General features: G+C 42.2%; 1 protein-coding gene across 1 annotated transcript; it reads right to left on the minus strand.

Annotated features, from left to right (window-relative positions):
- Positions 1-219: 219 nt before the first annotated feature.
- BAALC (BAALC binder of MAP3K1 and KLF4) lies at positions 220-25,973 on the minus strand. The gene is made up of 3 exons (XM_086881354.1): positions 25,682-25,973; positions 7,772-7,941; positions 220-3,839 (listed from the first exon to the last, which is right to left on the minus strand). The coding sequence occupies exons 1-3, from the start codon at positions 25,845-25,847 to the stop codon at positions 3,735-3,737; spliced, it is 441 nt and encodes a 146-aa protein (XP_086737480.1). The 5' UTR covers positions 25,848-25,973; the 3' UTR covers positions 220-3,734.
- Between the last annotated feature and the right edge of the window lie 896 nt (positions 25,974-26,869).

Consider the following 26,869-nt stretch of genomic DNA (forward strand, 5'->3'; position numbering starts at 1 on the left):
CACATACAATTTCATATGTGAATAGATGTATTTTATCTTCTTTCATATGACCAAACAGTCCATGAGTCACAACTTGAGGACATCAGATACAGAAATGTTCTGATTCCACGAAGAGCAGATGTAGGAACCATTCATTATACCTTTGCAATCTTTGATCTCAGCTTTAAAAGCTAACCCAACCACAAACACAGGAAAGCGAAACACATGAAGCAATAAACAGACACTTAAAAAATTTTCTTTATTTTAATTTTCAAATTTAAGGTCAATCTTCATTAATTTGCAGAGAGTACAAAAATGTTCCTGTTAGTTTAGTTTTAATTCAGATGCATTTATAAATAAAACTAAGCCTTCTCTTTCAAATATCATTTCTGTGCACAAATTATATAGCTCATTCTTTTCATAAGGCATGTAAAACAGATTTCAGTTCAAACTGGGTATCAGAATTACAAACAGAAATTAAAGGTTCTCAAAAAAATGTGCCTGAACTGCAGAAGTACACTCTAAAGGCATTACAATATACACATGCAGAGACATGCACAAATATATATCTATGTATATGAACACAGGAAGATGAAAAATATCTGTGTCCTGGTTTTTAAGAAATCTCAATCATTTAACTAACAAGAATGCATGTTTGACGCAGTACTCATATATTGCTTACACAATAATTATAGTTTTGTATTTATGTCAGTACAAAATCATTTCAGTCACACAGTAAAATTGTGTGTCTTCCAGTCAATGTCCTAGAGTGATGCTGAAATGATGAAATACATTAAGGAATCATAAGGGACAAGATGAAGGAATAGTGCAAGATAAAGCAGTACTGAGTCTTTGAGGAGATTTATTTGCCTCATGATGGGTCAGGAACTGTAAATCCTCTCTCTAGACAATATCCTTTTTCTTTTGAATGATTCTATTTCTCACATAGTGGAAGAAGATATACCAAGATATATAGGAAAATACTATGTATATACTGATTTGGAATTGTGGAAACATGACAAAGTTCCTTTCTGTTTAAAACCTGAAGTTAGATGAATCATAAGAACTCACCATCTGTTGGCAAATCATTTCAGTAGAAAGTGTGTTGTTTCAGTGTGCCTGTAGAAATCTTCATGTGCAGCCAAGGGACATCAAACAAATTATGTGGCGATAATGTCTTCTTGGGGAAAATTACATTTCAAAAAATCCTGGCATATAAGACAGAGATGCCCACAGGTCCTTTATCTGAAAGTAAATGTCTTTTAACATGGTTATTTTATTTGATGTCTTTGAGCCATTTATATCTTAAAGATGATGCTCAAAGAACAGACTCTGTAAACACCCTCATTTCTAAGAAGGCCACCTGGAGTGAAAATGTCCAGATGATTCTTCTGGCTTGCTTCTTCCACTAAAACCAGCACAGGAATCCATTGTGAGTACTTTAAATTAATTGTCTAAAGTGGTATAGACTAGATTCTGTCACACTGATTATACAGAGTGGTATATTATTTTATAAACAAATTGATGGTTTCTACTGGTGGTTATCTCTAGTAGAAGGAAAGTAAACATATCCCAATCTGTGTACAGAGGCAAGATCCACAGCTCCACAACATCCTCTTAGTTTTATTAAGGTCATTGGAACTCTGCACATCAAACACTAAGAAGTCACCTAGGACATAATGTAATTTCAGTTACTGCCTAATGAATAAGAACAATAATGTATTACATGAGGAGTGTGTATAAAATTGCTTGTTACTAAACATGGCTTTTACCACAGAAGTTGGATCCAATCTTTGAATGTCATAAAGTTGAGTTTCAGTATATAAACAGGTTCAGAAATGTTATCATGAGCAGTCCAAGGCAGGCAGCATTCACCACTCTGCAGCTGCCACCCTGATGGGGAACGTGGTCAGCATGAGCAGGTCTGTGCTATTGCCCAGATAATTGTGGACCAAGGCCATCTCCTGCAAACCATCCTGTAGCATCTCATGCTCAGAGTACAAGACTCAAGAGCTGCCTCTGTGATGGCTGCTGGCATGAGCCAGGGCTGCTTCATGGGCCATGCAGCTCATGGGCTGCTTCTGTGGTGTGCCCCAAGCCATCTGACACATCTGGTCAGCACATCATCACTAAATAGCATCTCAGCTAATAAATAATCTCACTGCCAACTCCTTTGTTCTTGCATCTACCCACTCTAATGTGGTATCCACCCAAGGCCACAATCTCTGGAACAGCTTTTCACAAAACAAACCTTCTCTCTTGCCTTCCTTCAAAATCCTGTTTACCCTTTAAACACATCAGGATCATTATTCACTTTCTGTAGCCCTCTTGCATCATGATACAAGTTTATACTGCACTCTGTCTGCAGGTATATCCTTTCAGAATATACTGTGGTATGCAAAATTCTGGCTCTAACTCTGGATTCCAGTTTGCCTTTTTGTTGGAGTAATTAATAAACAATTCCTATTGCAGAGACTTGTACAACAAGGAAAACAACTCGCACACCTAAGCAGCAAGCTATTAAAGTGATCCTAATCCAGAATAAACTAGGGTTCAGTTCACAATCCTATTCATACTTGTTTTCCTGTTTTGAGTAGCTCTTTTACATGGCCCTTTAAGGATAGTAATATACATCCATCCATACATATATACGTATGTATATATATATATTTATGTATGTATATCTGATAGGGGAGGCAAATAAATTTACCTCTTTTATCTTCATAAACATGCAAAATCACAGAGAATATATATTATTACTTCCATATTAAGAAGTAGTATGTTGAATTAATTCCTAGACTTTACTATACTGAACATTTATAATCCTTTTAGAAATATATGTTTATGATAATCATGGAGTACTATGCTCACATTGTATTGAATAAGTTCTGTACAGTGAATTAATTATATCCTACCAAATAAAGTTAATTTTTTGAACTGACATTAGAATATGACTTTAGAAACTGTGGTTATTTTCATGTGATGTTAATGGTAACTTTTTTCCAAGTCAGACTGGGCTTCAACATAATCAGAGAGGCATTTATAAAACAACCAAGTAGCCATAAGTCTACTTATCAGTTAAGAATAGGACCTCCAAGTAAGGCTGATCAAATATGAATGTTACTGGTTTTAAGACTGAAATTATGTCAACATGAACAATAAATTAAAACTAAGTAATTGAAATTTTAATATTTAAAAACATTACTGTATGACTTAACTGTACATAACCAATACAGATAGCTGGAAAAAGATTTTTTTTTCAAAATATTTTTTCAAAAGTGGAAGATTAGACTTTAGTCTCACTTTCTTCAGATGTCTGGGTTTGTATTTTAAAAATGTGAGCGCTTTAAATGAACTCTGTGGGTTTGAATGTGCACACTCAAAACCCCTTTATGACTAAAAATGCAGATTCATTTGTTCATTTCCTGATTTTAATTACAATGAGCTGAACCCCTTACTATCCAGCCTCATCTTAACAGCAATGCAGAACAGGACATACACAAGGGATAACATAGGAGTTAGTAAAAAACAAATGTCATGAATTTCTGTGTATGTCTGTGTAGTGCCACTGCTTTAGACAAACAACATCTGAAGATCCTGCAGTGGTTCCCACAAGACCTGCTGCTGGAGGCACTCAGTAGCAGCTGCCTGCTGTATTCAACCTGGAACACCTAGAGATCTTCATGTCTTCAGTGGCTGGCATTTAAAGTGCAGTGAAGCTTTGCTGAGTCCATCCTCACCCACAATTTTCTTCATTAATTGGCACAATTCTTTGTTTTTCTTCTGTCACTTTGTCTGATGCCTTTCGTAACGTTAATGGCCACTTCTTGCGTGGACATTTTCTGTGTGTCCCATTTACTCTGTGAGAGTTTTAAACAGTAAAGTGAGTTCCACAATGACAACAGAAAGAGTCATTGATGATTAACTCCTAAATTATAAAAACAGTTCTGCTTAATAAACAGAATGCCTCCAGCATCCTTCACATGGCACTGTGATGCAGAAGAACTTGCTCATTCAGCGTGGACCGAGCTTTTATATCTGCTACAAAGGCAGTGGATGTCAGTAGGCTTTGGATCAACCTTTTTGTCTATAATTATCATCTCTGCATGTGTGTACTATAAAAGCAGGGCAAATAAATCTGGTTACAGTCCAGAAGTAGAAATTAGAGTTTCCTTTTGATGTCACTGTGAGTAGTGCATCACTAGCCTGAGACAGAATTTTCTGTACTTGATTTTATGTTTCTGATGTGAAAATACAGTTTTAAAGTAACACTTACTTCTGCCTGCATACAAGACCCAAGCACAATATATACCTTTCAGAGCTTCATCAGTTTATTTTCAATATTAAAAAATGTCAGTCTGTCTGAGGAATGCAAGTGCATCCCTAATTTAAGTTTATACTTTTCCATCTCCCGGACTGTCTGCTGGTTGCCATAAGCAATGCACATAATGCACAGGAAATTGGATGTGTTTGACAGATCTGGGCTGATAGAGACACACAGCTGAGTTGGGTGGGTTTGATTATTGCATTGTCAGTGTTCCATGAGACTATTTGTCAGTGTAAGGAATGCCAGGTAAATTAGGCATTATTTACAAAGTAAGAGTTCTAGGTAAAATAATGTCAGATAAAGTTCAGACACTGGCATTAGTGCAAGGTACGTACATATGACCTGGCATTAATTTGCTGCTGTGTATTGTTTCAACTTTCTGCAGCCTGAATGCACCTGCTCATTTGCTACCTGCTCTCCCAGTGCTCCTGTTCATGCAAGTACTCACCAAAGAATATAATGAGAATTAAACCATATTATTGTCAATCAGGAACATAAGCTGGATACCACCTTTTTTTGGGAGAGATGCCTGACCAACCTGTTACCTTCACTGGTATTAGCACTCCTTTTTTTATTATCATCTTCATCATCCTCGTCATCATCTTTTACTTCTAAATTGTTTTGACATTACCATCATGAGTTTCCCAGATACAGTCAGTGTCAAAAGTTTTCCCTTTCAACAGCACAAGTCATAACCAAGTGTCAAGGGATCAGGCAGATGGCTACTTTAGAGCTTGATGCAGGAGAAAGTGAGAAACAGAGAGGTGACATGATTTATCCCCTGCTAACCCACAGGCTGATGGCACAACTCAACTCTTCTGAGGGCACCATGTGCTGCACTGCGCTGTATTCTATAGCATGTTGAGATAAAAGAAAAACTGTAGTCAATGTGAATGTTCAGGTAAATAAAATTGAGTTGCAGGGAATAATCAGCTTTTCAACTCTAGGCATCTAAACTTAAGGTGTTTACACTATATGAACATCTTATGGTTCCCGGAACAGTGGAAAAACAGAGTTGCAGAATGGCAGACCAGAGCTGGAGCCTAAATTAAATATTACACTTTCTCTCCAGGCATAAATTTATTTTTTTTGACTACAAGAAGTTTAGACAACTTCCTTTCTTATGCACCTGCATTAGATGTGGAGATGGTAAATGTGGCAAATGTGTCCTAGGGTGGTCAACAGGCTGTACTCTCTCCTCCCCCATGGGGCCGCCTGTCAGGGAAGCTTTATTCCACAGTAATCCCATTGCTTATGCATTCTGATATCAGTGCATTTATCAACAGCAGTTTGTGGACATCATTCTGTCCAACAGGCCAGAAATTGCACTGTTTGTGAATGATCTTACTGACTTTGCCCAGACTTAAGTGCAATTCATGCCAATTTTGCATCAGGGACTGTGGTCGTGTCCAGACTTACTGTGCTGCCACACTGTGCCTCTGGCACCTCACCAGACTCAGAGTTAGTCTAAAATACTGGTTACTCTAAAATATTGCCCATGAAGGTCTCCCAGGATCTCAGACAGGCAGATAATACTGAGTAAGAAAGGGAAAGCCCCCAGGCCCGCTACATCTGCAAACAACGTGGGAAACAAGGGGTGCGTGTGTCTCCCTTCCATGATTTTTTATGTGATGGAAGAATTGGTGAAGTCAGCAAGTTTGCCAGCGATAAACAGCTACAGAAGTATGAATGTGCTCCTTTCCAGGCAGGCAAGGAATTGGCCCAAAAATTCTGGAAAGACAAAGCAATTACATGTGCAGTATTGGAGGTGCACTAATCTTACACACAAAAGGGAACCAGAGTCCTTCTTCCCTCAAAGACATCATCTATAGAACATGCTGCTTTGAAATCAGAAAATGGAGTATTAAAGTCATCACTGGCTTTCAAGAGGGAAATGAAAGAAAAATTGGAAACCCAAAAACAAGCTTATAACTGAGAAAGATCATTTTAAGATTCTACTTGCTTCAGCAGAGCATAGAGAAAGACAATTACTGGAGAAATTAGGTAGGCAAAAACCATAGCAGAGTGAAACAAAATCTGAGAGAGGAAATAGAGGGCAGGAAAACAACTGGATTGTTACTATCTTTGGAAACTGAGCAGCTGCACAAACAGTTACAGAAAGAAAAGGAGATAAAGCAAAACCTGGAAGAAAAGGTAAAAATGATGCTCAAGAGGGATGCCAATCCAGCCAGCATTGTACAGATAAGAAAACCAATTGTTTCCCTTAGAGAATGGTGAAAAAGCCTAGGGGACAGTGGCCACTCACCGTTGTCTGTGGGAGACTGAATGCCAATATTACAACTTTAACTACTGCTGTGCCAAATTTTGTGGAACTGGTAATGCAAATTCAAGGAGCATGCTATTCACGAAGGGCAAAACTAGATGCAAAAGATGTTATTTATGATTCCACTCTGGGAACACCTCAAGGCTCAATTCATGCTCACCCAGAAGGGAGTGCTGTGTACCTTGGACAGTTTCCCACAGGGATATAAACATTCACCCATGACTGCACATTCTGTGATTGCCAAACTTTTACAGTCTCACTCTCCCCAGATGTGAAATTAGATTATATTGTAGTAAGAGGAGACTCCCCTGAAAAAGTAGGGGAAGCAGCAACAACAGCATGGCACTTCTCAAAGCAGAAACTGAGATGCCCCAAGAAATGCTGAGGACCACGTAAAGGACTTTATCTGCTACATCTGCAGATAACCCAGAAAACAAGGAAGTCTCCTTTACCCAATTTTTTACCTAACACCTTTTCATATGAGAAACCAAGGAAGCAGTAAACCAGCCATAGATTTTGGCTTTCTGTTATCTGCAGCAGCTCAGCAGCTGCTATGCAAAGAGGGCAGCAAGTGGAAACCTGTAGGAGGCAGATGGGTGGGAAGGCAGCTGGGACAGGAGAGAGCTCATCTTTGGTATAGCCCCATAGCCTTGTTCTTACAATGTATACAAGGTACACAACACATAAGTAAGGGGGAAAAGCGGGGAGGATCTGATCCAAAGCCTACTGAAGTTATTGAAAAGACACACAATGACTTTTTCAAGCTTCATATCCAGCTTTGAATGAATCAGGGTTCATGCAGTGCCCACATTTTAAGCAGAACAGCAATTACGGAAGGACAAGTTCCTTTTTGGAAAATTAATCTAAATAGTGTGCATGATACATGCCACAGCTGGACTGAGTTGGAAAGAAATGAATGTGGGGGCTTTTTTACTGTAGCAAGTGTGTGTGTTACTCTGACTGACAAATTAAACATCAATTCTGTGGTCGTTCAGGCATGAAGCACTGCCAGGGGTGCTCAGTTCAATCATCCATGGCTATAGTGCAGCCTGGCACCATTTACTCATAACTCAAGACATTAAATACAGTTTCACTGCGAAGAGAAAGGCTGTCACAAAAGCAACTTAGACCTTGAATTTGAAGAAAGTGCTGGGCATTAGGGAGCATAATTATACTCATACCTCTGTGGTCCTGAAGCCATTCTGTCTCTGTGTTGTAGTTCCCATGCTGTGAACTATGGTGTTTGCACACTGAGAGCCACAGTTGTTCCTCTTCTCAGCACTCAGCATTCCAGCTGTGGCTGATGCTGTAGATACACCTGTGTGAGCCAATTTCCCATCCTCCAGAAGACCTGGTAGGGACACATGGAATTGGACAATTAATACTGAGGAGCAATTTGTAGCTGGCTCTGGCATCCCTCTATTTTGCCACATTTTGTGATTGTGTTGGTGATGCAAAGTGTGGTACAGTACCACAGTGAGAGCAGTCTACCTCCCTGAGGCATCTTCATCCTCACATTTGACATGATTTGGTCTTTTTTTTATGGTCTACTGCTCTGTGAAACATTGGCTCAGAAAACTTGGAAAAACAATGAGTGCAGCATAGCAGTAGATTTTTGTCACCTGCAGGTCTCCACTGACTTCTCTACATACACACACATCCTTGCAAGACTGAGAGTTGAACTTTTGACCCAGAGAAGGCCACCTTAAACCTGTTCTAGTTCTGGGAAATGAAGGGGTTAGATGTGAACACGACAGATGAGACAAATATGGATGGAAACATTGCTCTGTGCATGGCCTTGCCTTGAATATTTTTTCATTTGAAGTTGAGAAATCGAAAAAAGATTTATTTCATGTTTCTTTATCTATCAGCAATCAAATAAATGAGTAATTTGCTTTCTGCTCTAGCTGTGTGGATACACAGGCATCGTACAATATGATATTGAACTGCAAAAATTAATTTTCCCATCTTACTGCATTAACAAAAATCAGTTGTCATTTATAGTGAGTGCAGAGCACTCAACATCTGGTTGCAGCACTGGGTCTGAAATCCAAATACAAGGAGTTAGTGGGATGCATTACCGTTGCTCTCTAAAATAACAAAAATTAGTTTTTGTCAAAGCTTATTTATGAAGAGCTTTATGTCAAAAGAGTAAGAAAAAAGGCAAATTTACTAACTGGTAATGCAAGTGTCAAACCTAGAAAAATTAAGTAGTCACAGACAGTTAAGTGAGAAAAAAGTATGTGGAAAACCAATGCCAAACCTTTGCTGTATAGTGACATTCTGTCATCAAAACCTTCTGCATTAATCAGGTAGGAATTCAAGTGTTGTGTTAAAGATATTAAAAAGGAAGCAAAGTCCTGAATTCTATTTCAGAAATCTGTAAGAAAAATGATTTGTCAATAGAAAGCAACATTTGTCAGTATTAGCTAGCAAAGACAATGACTGAATTCAATGAAGTTTCACCCAAATATTCAAAGCCTTGGTTGAAAATATATAACATTTTGTGAAATTAAAAGGCCTTTAAGATCTCTTCTGGCTCAAGCCATTCTATGATACTGTGAGTTAAGGAGTCTGAATACCAACTAGTCACTGCATTTCCCTGAGCAGTCAGAAGATGGAGGCAGAGTATTCCAGAGACACTTTAGCTTGTAGTGGTGGTAACTAATAATGCAGCCATCTAGCTTTTGATAGAAAAAAAATTGAGATGAAACAAGAAAATACTATATTATAATCTATTTTTTGAAAAACACTTCTACCTTTGGGAACTTCTTTTTCTGCCAGATATAAAATCTGATGTTGTTCACATGCCTAAGTTTAGATGCAATTCCAGTAAGGCAGCAGTAAACCTCACCTCTCCTACATCTCTCAGAATTCCCCACCTACCTATGTTTTAGGTCTTACTTCTTCCTATTTCTCCACAGGACCAGAGGAGAGGCAAAAAATGACTTTGTGAGGAGCAGTAAGTGGCATAGGCTGATATCTTAGACAGGACCAGTTGTCAGGAAGGGAGATGGAGAGGCAATGAGACACGTGTGAGTCAGAGCTCTCAGACAGGAGTCCACTGCCTCACCTTGCAGTGCAGCTCTGAGAACAAGCTTGGGCACAGCTTTCAACAGGCAGACTGCACTAGGAATTACATACTAATTCCATTAATTGAGTCTTTGACATTTCAAACATCCAAATTATGAGTTTTTCCTTCTCTGGAGTCATCCTATGAAATTACTTTACACCATGTGTCTCTTTGTCCATCTGGCCTCTGACTAAATTGTCTGGTTGAAACAGCTGTCAGCTAAGCCATTTTGTTATTAAGTACAATTGTTCATTTATCAGACTGTGTTGCATCTTTTGGTCTTGCATAGAAAAATGTTTCTTACACGAATCCATTTCCAGAGGCTGATGGAAAATGTCAATCCTGAAAATGGTTTCTCTGGTTCATTTTTTTGTCTCCATTAGTTTGCAGCCTGAGCATACTTCTGCATCCCGCATTGCAGGGGTGTGACTTTTTTTATGCTTGTCAAATATAAACCAGGCATCAGTATTGGAGCCTTTCAGTATCACTACTATATCTTTATATGGGTGACCTAGTGGTCACCAATACTAGGCAAAAATAATTTTTATTTTATCCTGTAATATGTCCTACTGCAAAGTTAAGAAACTATTTTACAATTTGTTTTCATTAGCAAATAGATAATTTAGACAGTGGGCAACAGTTTAGTGGTTTCAGTGACTTGCTCTTTATGTATGAACACCAAGAAGAAATTGCTGTGAGAATACATAAGCAGTGGTGTTAAGAACACAAGATTTGTTGGCAATTCATAAACTAACACCTATTTTATAGACTAGATACATAACACAAAATGATTGCAAAAGAGAGATGATGTTAAAAAAGGATTAGGAACACATGGTTGCTTTTAAAATAGCAAATATTTTTGCATTGCTATTTAGGACTTGGCGCAGCACACAAAAATGAAGACTTAACTCTATTATGTACTATCTGGAACTTACAAGCCAGCAGGGTGGCTTTTCTAAGGGTCTTGCCTCATTGTGGTTTAAAACAAGAGAACAGTTGAGATATTTATGCCATCCTCATAGCAGGGGTTTGGTAAATAATCTCCTTGCTCTTTCATGGTAGAGCTTCAGTTTACATCAGTGCTGTTAAATCACTATAGACATTTAAATGAACAGGTTCAGTAATGTTCTTTTCATTCTCATCTTTTTCATGTCATCTCTGACATAAGTCTGTGGGCCACTTTAGACCAGGAGAAACAACAGATCTCAACTCAATTCTTTGTCAAATACACATATTTTACTTTCAAATGAACTGGCAAGGCTACAATATTCTGAAGGCTCTGTTCCCAAAACCTGGTTTATGGGTGCTTATTAAATGCTCACGAGTGTGATGGTGAACCTTCCCTCAGGAATGGCTGGTCGGGGTTTGGGGGCTGCCAGGCCGCTGTCTCTGTGGGGAGGATGACAGTGACAGCTATTTCATTGCACATGAAATTGCACACACGAGTTCTCTCTCAATGACCATAGCGAGAACAAGCCTGCAGCAGCCCCATTGCTCACAAATCCACATTTCTAGCACAAAGTGTTGTCACACAAGTTCACAAAGAACTTGTCCTCCCATGGCAATGCTTACCAGCACCTTCCTCTTCGCTTGCTGGACTGCACAGGCACACTAAGACTTGCCTCGCTTACCATGCCAAGAGAAATCCTTTAGGCTGGAGTTTGACAAATGCTTTTTTCAGCAGCACCAAGGGAAAAAAGGGCTATTTTAATCTGAAATCAATCTTAGACTTTATTCTTCCCCTAATGACGCAAGCAGGCAGACTGGCACAACTTGGGAGGCAGCACAGGAATCAGAGCAAGCAGCTGAAAGCAGCTCAGGTTGGTGTGCTTGTCAACAAAACAAAACAAACATGGTAATTTCAAAATTTTTAATGGGTTTTCATAAATTGTCAGACAGCATCATTCCAATTTTGTAGTTTAGGAGATAGATATTTAAAGTTGCAGTCTGAAAAACTGCTCACAGATTTGCAAGCTTATGTCCATTCTAAATGCTTAAATCATGTACCTCTAACCCCCCCACCCTACACACATTTACATGGGGAGGGAGCTGTCTAAAAAAGCTTTGAAAAGTAAATAGGAAATAGTAAATTAGTAAATAGGGTGTTCATCACAGAGAAGTTAGTGAAAATGTAAAATACAGAACGAAAATTTAAGATATTAGACCCATATTTCGTATTTTTTCTGGTTTCTTTTATTATAATGACAACACTAATGATAACATAACCAAGGATAAACATTGCATGCATGCTGCTCTAATTCTTCATACAGCCTGGTTACACCTAAGAATTATCCTTTATGACAGATTTCATAAAGAGGAGAGGAAATTTTTACTCTTAAGTCTTTCTAACCAGATTTTTGTATGAAGAATTTTGTATCACCTTTGTATAGAGATTATGTGAAAAGGAGGGAAATATTAATTAATATATAATTAATGGTATAATTATATAATTATAACTATATAATATAAACTAATTGCATGTAATATAATTATATGATGTTATTATTATAATATGTATATAATTATTATATTATCATAATATATTTATGTAATAATATAATATCAAAATAATTATATAATAATAATATAATCAATTCAATTTGTGAAAGTAAAACTGGTCTAAAAAGCAAAGTTGTGTCATGGATTGACATCTGGCACAGAGAGATAGAAAAGAGATCATGGGGGACAATTTTGTAGTCCTTAAATATCAGGACCACAGGAAACTTCTCAAACCACAAATAACACATAGGCAGGTCTGTCTGGATCTCCTGCATAGACTTCATCAAAAGAGATAATCTTAGTAAGGTTCAAGATGACCTGAAAATTTCGGTGACTGAGAAAATCAGAAATGCTGCAGTAGCTAATGCTGTCAAGAAATTTGAGCAGGGTATGAAGCCTTGTAGTAAGGAGACAAAGTTAATCTTAGCCAAAAGAATCAATTATTTGTGGAGAAAATTATTCCATGTGTGTTTGCCACAATATTCTCCCACTTCATTTTAAAGCAGCAGGTAGTGACCAGAACAGGAGATGAATTCTGACCCAAATACACTCTAGATCTGACCCAGGACCCCTGAGACCCTGAGCTGTCACATGTTCAGCTATAGAATCACAAGCATTGTTTTAAAGCAGGTAGCTGTTGATTAATGTGCTAAATTTATACCTTTGAAACTGACTACAAGCAAACTGTAGGGTTCAATTTTCTAGTTCAGCAACACACTTTTTTATTTATCGTGACTGTTATGCATAATGCATAAGGAGCTGTTTTAGAAAATGCCTGACTAAAAAGATGCTGCCCTGTAAAGATGGACTCTGAGAAAGCTCACAGTGAAGACAAATGAAAAGTGTTATCACCACACACAGATTCTTCCAGAGGAAATAAGTGTTTGCAATCATCACTGAGTTTCTTGCATTTCGTGCTACAGAGTGATGATAAGTACAGAAAGCACTGAAATGTCTGTTTTCTCTACTATTTTCCTGATTTGAAACTATATATTTTTGGGAAAGCCATGCATCTGCAGGCCTAAGGGCTAGTGAGTGATTCTGCTGCAAAAACAAGACATAGCAAGGATCCAATAAAAAAATGGAGTGGAGGCTGTGACAAAAGTCAGGTTTAAGTCATTTCCTCCAAAGCAGCAGACTCAGGCATGAGGCCAGATGCTCAGGAAATATGCAATAGCTCTTTTACCTAACAAGAAACAATTTGGAAACTTTCAGGCATAGCAGAGAGTGGGTTTGTGAGCTAGGATGAAGTATCCAAATTTACAGAGGGATGACCTGCTGCAGCAGGAAAATATTACCAGAAACAATGTTTTCTATCAGCAAATACAATGCAATAAATTTGCTTCCCAGACATTCAGAGAATCTAGAATTATTTCTCTGAACTCTAATGTGATATGAATTTTAGACAGCAAAGCAAAATACCACAAACACATTTACACTTTCCACACATTTTGCATCAGCAACGTTTTGGAAGACTTTGACAACTGAGTACATATTTTTCCTGGGAAAATAATGACACAGAATGGATTAAGCAACTAACCAGTGCCACTTTATGTGCCAGAAACAGATCACACCTTCCTCCAAACTGGAAAACTAACACACAAATAGCAAAGCTCTGAAGTGCTTTTCATAGTACTGGATTTTAGAAGGATAGAGAGTGGGGGTATTTGCTTTTCCACATGCAAGTATACTGGCTGTGTTTCAGTAAAGCCCATGAAAAATACATTAAAATTATACACTCTGTGCACAATACCTTATATCAGGGTCCAAATTATGGCAAATCAGCCTGTGTTTCAAAAGTGCTGGGTTTTGGCTCAGTTCCTGTCTAAACCTGTCCTTAAAATGCCAAGGAAGAAGTTCTCCTTACAGGAGAGCGCTGTGAGAGATGGACAGCAAGCAGCAGGCTGCTGGCCCTCTCTCAGTCATCCACATCCACAACAGTACCCACCCTGTTCTGACCAGTGGCTTAGAGCTGTAGGTGTTCACATGCCCCTTCCCCCTCCCTTACCTGGGCTTTCCTTCTCCTTTGGGACATGGTAATAAAACATCTCTCATTATGATCTAGACTAATTTCCAACAAAGACATGGAAAGCATTATTATCATTCTTATTACCTAGCTAATCACACATGGAATTTTAAGATGAGCAAAAGGCATGATTTCAATTAATCACACTGAGGAGCAGCAAAAATATTTAGGCAGACTAAAAAGAAATCCTCATGAGAAGCATTCAAAGGTACATGAAACATGAGCTGAAATGATTCCTCAGTTTTGCTTACCAAGGTTCAGCTGCTGGAATTGAAGTTAAATGTTCCAAGTAGTACATACCACATTTATTTTAAAAAATAGTGATTGACTACTGGGATAATTTTCAAAGGCTTAGGCAAAATGTCAGCCTCTGGAAAGCTGTAAATTCTGTCTCAATGTCCCAAAGGTATGCTTCTTGAATTAACTCAGGAAAGTCCAGTGGGCTGGACTTTCCAGTATGGCCAAGTGGCATTCCCAGCTTTACAGTCCATGAATATACAGAAAGATACTGCTGACTTAACCGGTTCATGGTGTGATCATAAAGTGCTTTGTCTTTAAGGTATCTGTATGCATGTAAAAAAGTCATCACTCACATTTAGTGTTCATCCTAAAATGAAGGCAGTAACTACATTAAAACTTAATGCCATCAGCCATCAACCATCTTCTAAATAAAGCCATTGCTTTTCTCCCGTCTCTTCCACACACAGTGTAAACACTCAGAAAGCACTCAGGCATCAGCATTGTGCAAATGTCAGATATGCTTTTAGTACTGCAAGTGCTTGAAAAAAGTCTGATGGCCCACTTGGGAAATACTAGCAGTTCACAAAAATGAAAATTGCAACATGAGGACAATATGCAGACAAAATGTACAGAGACAGAAACACAACTACATACACTGTTAAGAAAACTGCTAAAAAAATCTGCAATCAAAATATTTCTTTCAGTCAATAAAGAATGGGCTGGTTATTTTTCTCTTCAGTAGCTAGCATGCATCTGAACTAGCTAGCCTAAATCTCTCCTTCACCCACCACACCACTCCTTCATCTACCTCTTTGACTTACTTTTAACCTGTATTTTTCCAAAACAGAGCAGAAAAGGCATCGTGACAGTCCAGTAAAGCAAACTGGTGTTTCATTTTCTGTTGTGTTCATCAGAAAATAAAATTGCCTTACTGCATTATTTCTTTGAGTACAGCAAAGGATGAAGCCTCTTGTTTCATGTGAGACTACTGCTGAAAGATGTACACATTCACCACACAGCCAGAGACCTGGTCCTATACTCCAGAAAAGAGGGCTGCTTGGTGCAGGTCAAAGAGAAAGTCTTACAATAAACTGCTGGCTTTGATCATCCTGTTTCTGAGTCTTAAATATTGCAAATTTGATTTAAGATAAAACCCAGCTTTCAGTCCCAGATTTCTTTTAACTGCAATCTGTTTTAAGCTGCAGGAACATCTGAGGGGAAAGAAAGTTGGGACTAGCAATATAATTTCTGTTTCTATGAGGAGATATATTTCTAGAACCAATCACAGTTAAAGAAAAGAGAGATTTCGGTCACTTCAATGCTGGATTACTGAAATATGTGCTTAATGTGGAAATTTTGGAAATTTTAATCAATGAACAACAAGGTAAATTGCACTCCGAACTGTGTTTCCTGTATGCAATACATTGCACTTCTGCTTTGAGATTGGAAGGAATCTTCACTTAAAGATAATGCAATTTTTAACAATTTGCTGTGAATTCTACATTCCTAAATTGGAAAATACAGAATTAGAACTGTTTGGAAAGTGTAAATACTAAAAGGACAAGACAAGGAGACAAGGACAAGAAAAGACAATTTTTAAATGTCCTGAACCAGGATATAAAGGCTGGGATGGGGGAAAGAGCACTGTTTCCACAAGAAGAATAGTTTTGCAGAGCAATTTCCTTCTCAGTATCTTGCAGGCAGGATCTGCCATTGACAAAACCACCATTCAGGTTTCCTGCTCAAACCCTTTCAGATACTCTCCCTCTTTCACCATCCCTTCTCCCCACCTCCTGCTGCAGAAACAGTGTAAAACCTCTTCCTTTAGTTAATGACAGACCCTTGGCACTCATTAACTAAGAAAATTTTTGCCTTTAAAGATTTCAATGCTGAAAAAGAAGAGTGTTTTTTTCCACAGGGAAATCATTTGTAGGGATGGTTCCAACTCATCTCTCCTGCAAATCATCTTTATTGATGCTCAACAGCCTTTCTGCTTTCTGCTACTGTCACAGCTGGGAAAGCCTTTCATGTAATTCAAGTATTCCTGTACGTGACATTTTTAGTAAATTTACTTTATCAGTTGGTAAATTATTATTCTGCAGTAAACTGTGGGTGACCAATCCTAGCAGGTCTGCTTTAGGCTGTAAGAAGAGTTTATCAACCCTTGTTGGCCACTAAGTGGATACTAATCAAAGCCTGAGAGGTTTTGTGGGAAGATTATCACAGTTTGGGTTGGCTGGTGGTACAACTTCTGCAGTGTTTTGGGGAAACCCCAGAGGCAAACAGTACAGTGAAGAGGGAAGGAGGAGGCATCTGGAGAACTCTGTCCAGCCCCTGCCCTCCCTTCCTGCCACAGGGCTGAGAGGTGGCTGCTCCCACCTGAGACATGAGGACCAGTCAGGAGACTTCATGCAGTATCTGAACCATCTACTCTCAAAGAGCCAGCAATTGAGTCTGATACATCTCACAGAATAGCAGGCTGAAGGGTCATAATAGAAGAAAATTTCTCATCTCTCAATTATCTTTGGCATTTTTATTTAAGTTCTGCTGTCTATAGATGCATCCATTTGTATGGCTATGGATATTAATTAAAAAAACCAATTAATTTAAAAATACTTCCAAAGGCGGTGGGGTAGATTGTTTAGCATGATCTGGATGGGCCAACTAAGTATCGGTGCCATTTTTTAACTGAAGTGTGAAATTAAACCAGTATTGAGCTACCAAATGTCAGCCAAGATGAAAATGTATGGAATGGAAGAATTAACAGCTAGAATTACAACAGGGGCTGAAAAATGTGGTCATTAAAAAAAGTTGTATTTATCATCTGAATCTGATTTTTTCCAATAATTTCAACACTCTCTTGTGGTGTAATAAGTACTGGTTTAGGTCAATACTGCAATCCCTGATCGGCTTCAATGCTGAGCAAACCCCAAGTAATGATGTACTGGGTTTGCATGGTCTGGTTTTGGTAGCAGGGCAGCCACAGAGGAGGCTTCTGTGAGAAACTGCTGGAAGCTTCCTCCATGTCCAGCAAAGCCAATCCCTGATGGCTCTGAGGATGGATGTGGCAGTGGCCAAGGCTGGGCCAAATAGAAATGCTGCTAATGCCTCTGTGATAACAGATTTGAGAAGAAAATCCAAACAAAGGTTGTAGTGTAGTGGTACTTTTCCTTCCAGAGAAGAGCAGAGTGAGAACATGTGAGAGAAACAACTCTGCAGGCACCAAGGCCAGCAGAGAAGGAGGGACAGGAGGTGCTCCAGGAACCAGAGCAGAGATTCCCCTGCAGCCCTTGCCGCAGCTCATGGTGAGGCAGCTGTGCCCCTGCAGCCCACGGAGGTCCAAAGGGATGCAGAGATCACCTGCAGCTGTGGATGAGACCCACGCTGGAGCTGTGGCTGCCTGGAGGAGGCTGTGAGCCTGTGGGAGGCCCGTGGAGAGAGGGTCCCCCAGCTCCCAGGCTGGAGCAGCCTGTCCCTGCAGGACTGCACCCATGGAAGAGCGACCCACACTGCAGCAGTTTTGGGAGGACTGTTCCCCATGGGATGGGCTCACATTTCAGCAGTTCACAGAGAGCTGCTGCTCGTGAGATGGACTCACATGGGAGAAGTTCCTGAAGAACTGTCTCCTGTGGGAGGGACCCCCCTCCTCTCCCTGAGCAGCGGGAGAAGCCTCAGGTGATGAAGTGACCATAACCCCCATTCCCATTCTATCTCCTCCTTGAGCCCCTGGGGGAGGAGGTAGAGCTGGGAAGGAGGAAGGGGTGGGGAAGGGTTTTTAAGGGCTTATTTTACTTCTCATTATCCTGCTCTGATTTTGTTAGTATAGTAAATTACCTTCATATTGCTAAGTTGAGCCTGTTTTGCCAGTGCCAGTATTTAATGTGTGATCTCCCAGTCCTTATCTCAACCCATGAACCCTTCATTAAGATTTCTCTCCTCTGTCCAGCTGCGGAGGGGGGTGACTGAGTACTTTGGTAGGTGCCTGACATCTGGCCCAGGTCAATCCACAACAATGTGTTGAATGGGAAATGACAAAGGTACTGCTCTCACATATTCACACTCCTCTCTCCAGCTGCTCTTCTGCAGGTTCTTCCCCCCCATATTTCTTAGATGTGTTATCCCAAAGGTGCCACCACTATTGCTGATGAGCTAAGCCTTGGCCAGTGATGGGCCTGTCTTGGAGCTGTCTGGCTCCACGGGATGTGGGGACAGCTTCTAGCAGCTTCTCACAGAAACCAACCCTTACCCTGCTCCCCACTACAAAACACTGCCACGCAAACACAATACATTATTATAGCCAAGCTCTGGACTAAGATGGAAAGAGAATTGCTGCAGTATGTCTACAGACCAGGAAGAGCTGCATTTATTCAGTTTTACTGTAATTCTGAACTGTAATAAGGCTATCTCCTGAAAATACCACATCAGAATCATTGTTATAGTTGTTTATTAAACATACCAGATTTTGAAAAAACCCATTAATAAAAGCACAGAAGGAGCATAGGAGCACAAAGAGATCCTGATATACCCATGTAATGCACTGATCCCTCTTTACCTCTTGAACAAAAACAGATGGCTTATTACATATTTTTCTGAAGTCCAATTCACAAAAAGCACTCTGCTGCACCGGGTTCTTCATTTACAACCTGATGCTTGCTTATTTATTTCCGCTGAGCTCTTAACTTTGCGTACACCTGGCAAACGAGGGATGACGGCAGCGCGGTCCAGCAGCAGTCCCTGTTGTCACGGCAACTGATGCTCGCACAGCCCGGTCCCCGGCTGCGGCTGCCAGCCGTGCAAAACTCACCGTCCACAGCTCCTCTGTGCAAGGTTACCTCTGAAACGCCCCGTTTTGCATGCTGGGTCTTGGCCAAAGCCTAGCTGCAAATTGTGAGCCTGGTCTGTAAAACGGAGCTGGCAGCGACCAGAGAACAGTGAAGCAGCAGCATTTAGCCCCAGAAAGCAGAGCAAGAATCGCTCATAAACACACAAGCATATCAGGGCAATTATGCAAGATAAACTGTCAGCCAGCCAGGTTGCTAGATAGTGATAAAATTTCTCCTGTATTCCTCTGATTTTCTCTATTTATTTTACAAAGGACTCGACTGCTGTCCCATTTCATAGTTATTTTGCAAATGTCTTTACTGATCCTAAACTGCAGGTTTCATCCCTGGTAGACCACTAACTGCAGTTATGTTTGCTAATGCTATGAGCAAGTTTTCCTTCTGAGTACATCAGGTGAGTCTGTGTGGAATATGGATAATGTTTACTTTAATATGCCTCAGGAAAAAAAATTACTTCACTAAGGAAAAAGTGTGAAGTTCAAACAATAAAAACCAATTTTTTAGCTGATACTGTGGGTCACATAATGATAAAAAATCAACAAATATTTTACTAGTTGAGGAACTGAACAAGTCAGTCTGAAGCAATCAGTATTCAACTTTTCCATTCTGGTACAAGAGAATTATTTTTTACTTGGTTGCTACATCATTTAAAAACTAATTACTTTTATTTGCATTTCAGTAACAATCTCTATTAAAGACTGGGGTTTTACTGTGCTGGTTGCCGTGGGAAAATAGTAAGGAGGGATTTTGTCCCAAGGCACTTGCAGCCCACGAGGTAAATTGATTTTAAAGGTTCTCAGACCACAAGATGATGTGCCATATCCACTCTGAGGCACTTTCAGGTATAATAAAGAAAAAAATAATTGAATACAGCAGGTAAACTTAGTCAGTGAAAATAGAAAGGAGTAGAAAAAAGCCAGCTTAAAACCCGCTTTAAAAAAAGCAAAATTAATTTTTCTTAGAGTTGATATTAATCAATAGAGTTAGAGTTGATACATCTAAAATTTCTAGGATATACACATACACATACACATACACATACACATACACATACACATACACATACACATACATTTCAGCAAGTTATCCCAATATAACATAACATGTTGTGCAAACACATTCCAAAATACTTGATGGTTTTTGTGTGCGTTTTGTGAATTCAGCCTTTTCCCCATGGTTTGTGTGTAACCCGTGGTGACTGCCCTGGGGACTCATCTGTACCCACAGATTATTACTTCCTCAGAAAGTCATTACTTAGCTAACACTTCCACTTAGCTGAATCAGACCCTCTCTAAAGAGAAAGCAATTTGCACAAAGAGTTGAAAGGATCAAGGAACAGTTACTAAGCAGAAATGCAGTCTATTATTTCCCCCAGCCATAGCCCACGCTGTAGCTCAGTCCTGTGAAAAGTTCTTTGCTCGCATAGCAATGGATGTTCTTCCAAGAAATTGCTTTATTGTAAGGGCTCACTGTGACTCTTTCCTTTTTTTTCTCCCTCACAGAAGCCACTCGCCCTATGAACAGTACGTACACTTACCTTCCAGAAAATGCCTTTCAATTCCAGCACCTGCAGTGCTTCATGAAGTTATTTATTACTTTTCTATCCCCTTTCATCCATATCTGGTTGCCCTGTCCCTCATTGCCAAAGCCTCAGCAGTGTACTGCAACACTAGTAAGTTACATAATGTACATTACTATATAAGTTACAACCACCTATATTTGTGTCTGTTGGTGATTTCTCATGAACCTAAGACCATCTCTCTTATTTTAGGTACATTATAGCAACTACTACTCTCTTATATGTCTTCCTGTAAAAAATAGGGAGATTACAATACACTTTGTAAAAATGTATGCAAAAAATCACGTAGGGAAATTAACAAATACTCTAAGAAGGGATCAATAGAAATTGGAAAAATAGAAAAGAAAATTAGAAAAAACTACAGTGCTTCCCTTTAAATTTAATAATATTTGAGCTTTCAAAATGCTTTGGTAAAGGTTCAAACATCTGGCTACAGAAATACATATAGTTCAAATGAGAGCAGGCACAGAAAGCTAAATGTATTGGCTGAAAAAAAAGGAAGCATATGATAAAGTTTGTGGTGGTATGAAATTACTAAGACTAATATATGGTAGTTACTAACCCTTTCCTCATTGATACACTCTCTGATTCTGTATACATGACATTCTTCCATCCCTGAGTGATTTACTTCTCTTTACATTTTGATGTCCAGTTCTGTTTTTTCTACAACTGAGATGTGTTGACAATTACAACCACCTCTTACTGCTTTTGTCTTTTCCCAAAATATTTCTTACATCCTATCTCTACATCTCTCTCTTCACGGAATTTCACCAATTTATTCCTGATGAAAAATGACAAAGAAGAACCTGATCCTCTTTCCCCGTTGTCATTTGGCTGGTGCCCCCTTCCCTGGCTGCCTCTTCCCACTTACAGCACCTTCCTACCTTGACTTGGGCCAGTGTCATCTCCCATTTCCCCATCTCTCCCATCCTGCTCTTGTCCCCTCCCTTACTTTTCCTTTTTGTCTCTCACTCTTAAGTAGTTTTCAGTTCTCACAATAAAAGCATCTAATCCTCTTCATGTCTTAAGCCCATACTTGACCTCATTTGCCCCTCCAATTGCTCCTTCCTCTCTCTGTCATCTGTAATTCACTTAAAGAGCTGTTTCCAGCCCCTAGTGTACCTCTCCTTATCCCTATTCCCTCCCTACCTCAAACCTTACCCTACAGCAGCTCTCCATGAAAGTACTTCATGACTTTCAGGCACTAATTTGGAGCAGCCTGTGTTCCTCAGGTTCCTTAAACTGTTGCCACCACAGCTCTGTTGAGAAATGAATCTTGCCCTAAGTGAAGTCCTGCTCATCCTTTTTGCTCCTACTCTGTCCTTTCCTCATCACCTTCAAATTTATTCTGCAGTATTTTACAATACAAGATTTTCTTGTAAAGCTTTTCATGCCCTCATCAGTCTCTATCGGTCTGAATGTTGTTCTCCTTATCTCTGGTGTTCTCATCTCTGAATACAAAGTCAACTATCACATGTTTCTAGGAAGAATACTTATTGATCCACCTCTTTATTACCTCCTTTTCTGAGTCAGATCTTGGATTGTCTAGCTTCTGTTTGTGATGTTTAGGCACCAACTCAAAGTAAACATGGCTAAGATAATGTTAAGTGGGTAAAAAGGTAATGCTCTGTTTAGCTTTCACTGCTGGAGACAACACTGTTACCTGTCATTTGAATTTACTGATCAGCATTATCTTGAACCTCTTTAATTCCTTATCTAATAATTTTTAATATATTTTGTAGACACATTCACCTTCAAATTCTCAAAATTTCCCCTTTCTGACTACTACAGAGTCTTTCTTTAGCCTTTAGGAATACAACATAGACCCTTTGTGACTTCTCCCTCCCTATCATATTTTGGTCAGCAGAGAGTTGTGGTCTCCCTATTCCAGCTGGCCTGTGATGCCCACCTTGGTGAATTTTCACTCCTGCACTTTCATAATTTCTTCCTTATGCTCTGTTACTTTCTACAAAAGTCTGTAAGGCTAGTTCCTTTCACCTGAACCTGCCTATAGGCATTTACTGCTTTATATGGAAATTATAATCTATTCTGGGCAGCAACCATTTGTACAATATCACAATAAATTTCTGGCCCTAGGCTGAGATTTCTAGGTACTGCTACAATAACAGTAATTCTTAAAACACTTAAAGCAGCACATCAGATCAGAGCTCCTCAATCCCTTTCCCGTATCTGTCACTTCTGTAACACCTCAGGCACACAACTAGGGATGTGGATTACTGTCAAGAACTGGGAAATTCAAACTTGCAGGTTTGCTCTTGTGCAGCCCACCCTCTGGTCAACTTTCTGTATATCAGAAGGCATCAAAGGTAGTGTGGAAGAAAGCACTCTCTTCCCTAATTTCAATTTATTTCCTAAATTTCTTGTCTTGCAAAAGAAAAAAGCATGTATTGCATAGCAAGAGCCTCAAGGACTGAGTTCTCTTCCCTTCTGATATTACTGTTCCGTAGCTGACGGCGTCTATATGCTCTCGCTCTTAGCCGAGCATGGCCGTGAGCCCGAACCAGCTCTGGTAGCCCAGAGCCCGGAGCGCGGCGGGGCCGCTCCCGGCGGGGCCTCTCTGCCCGCTCCCCGGGGCCTCTCCCGGCTCTGCCCGGCCCGGCTCTGCCCGCTCCCGGCTCTGCCCGCTCCCGGCTCTGCCCGCTCCCCGGGGCCTCTCCCGGCTCTGCCCGGCCCGGCTCTGCCCGCTCCCGGAGCCGCTCCCGGCTCTGCCCGGCCCGGCTCTGCCCGCTCCCGGCTCTGCCCGCTCCCGGCTCTGCCCGGCCCGGCTCTGCCCGCTCCCCGGGGCCTCTCCCGGCTCTGCCCGCTCCCGGCTCTGCCCGGCCCGGCTCTGCCCGGCCCGGCTCTGCCCGGCCCGGCTCTGCCCGCTCCCCGGGGCCTCTCCCGGCTCTGCCCGGCCCGGCTCTGCCCGCTCCCGGAGCCGCTCCCGGAGCCGCTCCCGGCGAGGCTGGCCGGGCAGGGCAGACGCTCCGAGCGCTCCGAGCCGCGGCTGCAGCGCAGACCTGGGCGCCCGCATTTCCTTAGGGGGGCCGGAGTGGCGAAATTCTCCTGACAGCAGGAAAATGGGTGGATCGGCGCACAGCCCCACCGTGCACACACATCGTGTGTGTGTAGGTGCATCTATTGTGTGTGTAGGTGCACACAGCGTGCGCAGGTGTGTACACAGCGTGTGTAAGTGCACACACAGGGTGTGTAAGTGCATATACAACGTGTGTAGGTGCACACACAGGGTGTACAGTGCACACACAGGGTGTATAGCGCACACACAGGGTGTATAGCGCACACACAGGGTGTATAGGTACACACACAGGGTGTATAAGTGCACACACAGGGTGTATAGGTGCACACAGGGTGTATAGGTACACACACAGGGTGTATAGTGCACACACAGGGTGTACAGTGCACACTCAGGGTGTATAGGAGCACACACAGGGTGTACAGGTGCACACACAGGGTGTATAGGTACACACACAGGGTGTATAGGTGCACACACAGGGTGTATAGGTGCACACACAGGGTGTGTAAGTGCACACACAGGGTGTATAGGTGCACACACAGGGTGTATAGGTGCACACACAGGGTGTACAGTGCACACACAGGGTGTATAGGTGCACACACAGGGTGTGTAAGTGCACACACAGGGTGTGTAAGTGCACACACAGGGTGTATAGTGCACACACAGGGTGTATAGGTGCACACACAGGGTTTATAGTGCACACACAGGGTGTATAGGTGCACACACAGGGTTTATAGTGCACACACAGGGTTTATAGGTGCACACACAGGGTGTATAGGAGCACACACAGGGTGTATAGGTGCACACACAGGGTGTGTAAGTGCACACACAGGGTGTATAGTGCACACACAGGGTGTATAGGTGCACACACAGGGTGTGTAGGTGCACACACAGGGTGTACAGTGCACACACAGGGTGTACAGGTGCACACACAGGGTGTATAGGTGCACACACAGGGTGTATAGGTACACACACAGGGTGTATAGGTACACACACAGGGTGTATAGGTGCACACAGAGGGTGTATAGGTACACACACAGGGTGTATAGGTGCACACACAGGGTTTATAGTGCACACACAGGGTGTACAGTGCACACACAGGTGTATAGGTGCACACACAGGGTGTATAGGTGCACACACAGGGTGTATAGGTGCACACACAGGGTGTGTAGGTGCACACACAGGGTGTATAGGTGCACACACAGGGTGTATAGGAGCACACACAGGGTTTATAGTGCACACACAGGGTGTATAGGTGCACACACAGGGTGTACAGTGCACACACAGGGTGTACAGTGCACACACAGGGTGTATAGGTGCACACACAGGGTGTACAGTGCACACACAGGGTGTACAGTGCACACACAGGGTGTATAGGAGCACACACGGGATGTATAGGTGCACACACACGGGATGTATAGGTACACACACAGGGTGTGTAAGTGCACACACAGGGTGTATAGGTGCACACACAGGGTGTACAGTGCACACACAGGGTGTACAGTGCACACACAGGGTGTATAGGTGCACACACAGGGTGTACGGTGCACACACAGGGTGTACAGTGCACACACACGGGATGTATAGGTACACACACAGGGTGTGTAAGTGCACACACGGGATGTATAGGTGCACACACAGGGTGTACAGTGCACACACAGGGTGTATAGGTGCACACACAGGGTGTGTAGGTGCACACACAGGGTGTACAGTGCACACACAGGGTGTACAGTGCACACACGAGGTGTGTCGCAGCCCTTCCCCTCCCCGCGGTGCCCGCCCCCGTCTCCCGCACTCACCGGGCCGCGGGCCGCCCTGCTCCCGGCCGGGGCCCTCGGCGCTGCCGCCCTCCTGCGGCGGGCTCTCGGAGTCCGTGTTGGTCAGCCAGGTGGACTCGGTCTCCCGCGTCCAGCTCTCGTAGTAGCGGGGCTCGATGGCGTCGGCCCGGCTGCCCCCGCAGCCCATGGCGACGCCCCGCTCACGGCCGCCGCCGCCGCCCGGGCACCATCGCCCCGCGGGCACGGCCGCCCCCCGGCCCCGCTCACGCCCTCAGCACCAGCCCCGCTCGTCCAGCTCTCCCCGGCTCCGCTCGCCCTTCTAGCCCTTCTCCCCGGCTTTATTATCTCCGCTGTCCCCCACCCCGACTCCTGGCTGTCCCCTCCCCTTCTCCTCCCGCGGCCCTCTTCCCTCCCCTCCCGCTTCTCTCGGCTCTCCCATCCCACCGCCTCCTTTTCCCCAGCCGCGGGTGTTTCCCAGAAGCGGGGAATGCTGGCTGTGCCCTGCCGAGCCCCTCCGCTGCCCTGGGGCCGGGGCAGACAGACGCCCCGGGCGGGCAGCAGCGCTCTCCCCCCCGGCTGGGGTGTGCCCGGACGGGATTCACACGGGCACGGCAGCGCGCCCCAGCCGGCACCGCACGGCAGCCCTGGCAGCCAGCCCGTGTGCCCCGGCTGGCTCCGGTGCTCGTTTCCCTAAGCCATCTGTCCCTTCCCCGCTCCAGCCGGGAGAGCCTTGCTCCCGCTGGGCGCTGCAGTTTGCTGCTGTCTAATTGGGAACTGAAGGTGCAACGCTGAGTACTCAACTCCAGAGATACTTCCACTCTTTCCTCTCGAATACTCACTTATGGTAAACAAACAAGAACGTGACACTCCTGCAAAACAGACTATAATTTAAGTTTATGCTTGGATAGTCTAAGTGACAGAGATTCTGCACTGAGTGGTATTGATGAGGGTTGCAGTTTGCATTGCAAGACTGGCTTCACAAGGTCCCTGCAGGGCTGGAACCAGCCCCATGAACACTGTCACTGTGGGATCATATCCTGAAGGGGACACTTTATCCCAGGTAAGTGTTTCTCTGCTGGGATAACTTTGCAGTAGAGCAGCAGGAATGACTCTTTCTCCTATGAGAACTTACAGAGCAATACAGAAATCATGTCCTGCACTTCATGACATTACACAGTATGGCTGTCAGCTGAAAAGGATTCATCCATT

The sequence above is a fragment of the Cyanistes caeruleus genome, chromosome 1 (assembly GCF_971803275.1).
Source record: "Cyanistes caeruleus chromosome 1, bCyaCae1.hap1.1, whole genome shotgun sequence".
Lineage (NCBI taxonomy): Eukaryota > Metazoa > Chordata > Aves > Passeriformes > Paridae > Cyanistes > Cyanistes caeruleus.

Coding starts and splice junctions, on each gene's coding strand:
- BAALC (XM_086881354.1), bottom strand. CDS start 25,847: ATGGGCTGCGGGGGCAGCCGGGCCGACGCCATCGAGCCCCGCTACTAC. Junction 7,942..25,681: donor GCAGGGCGGCCCGCGGCCCG/GTGAGTGCGGGA, acceptor TGTCCCTACCAG/GTCTTCTGGAGGATGGGAAA. Junction 3,840..7,771: donor ATGGCTTCAGGACCACAGAG/GTATGAGTATAA, acceptor AAACTCTCACAG/AGTAAATGGGACACACAGAA.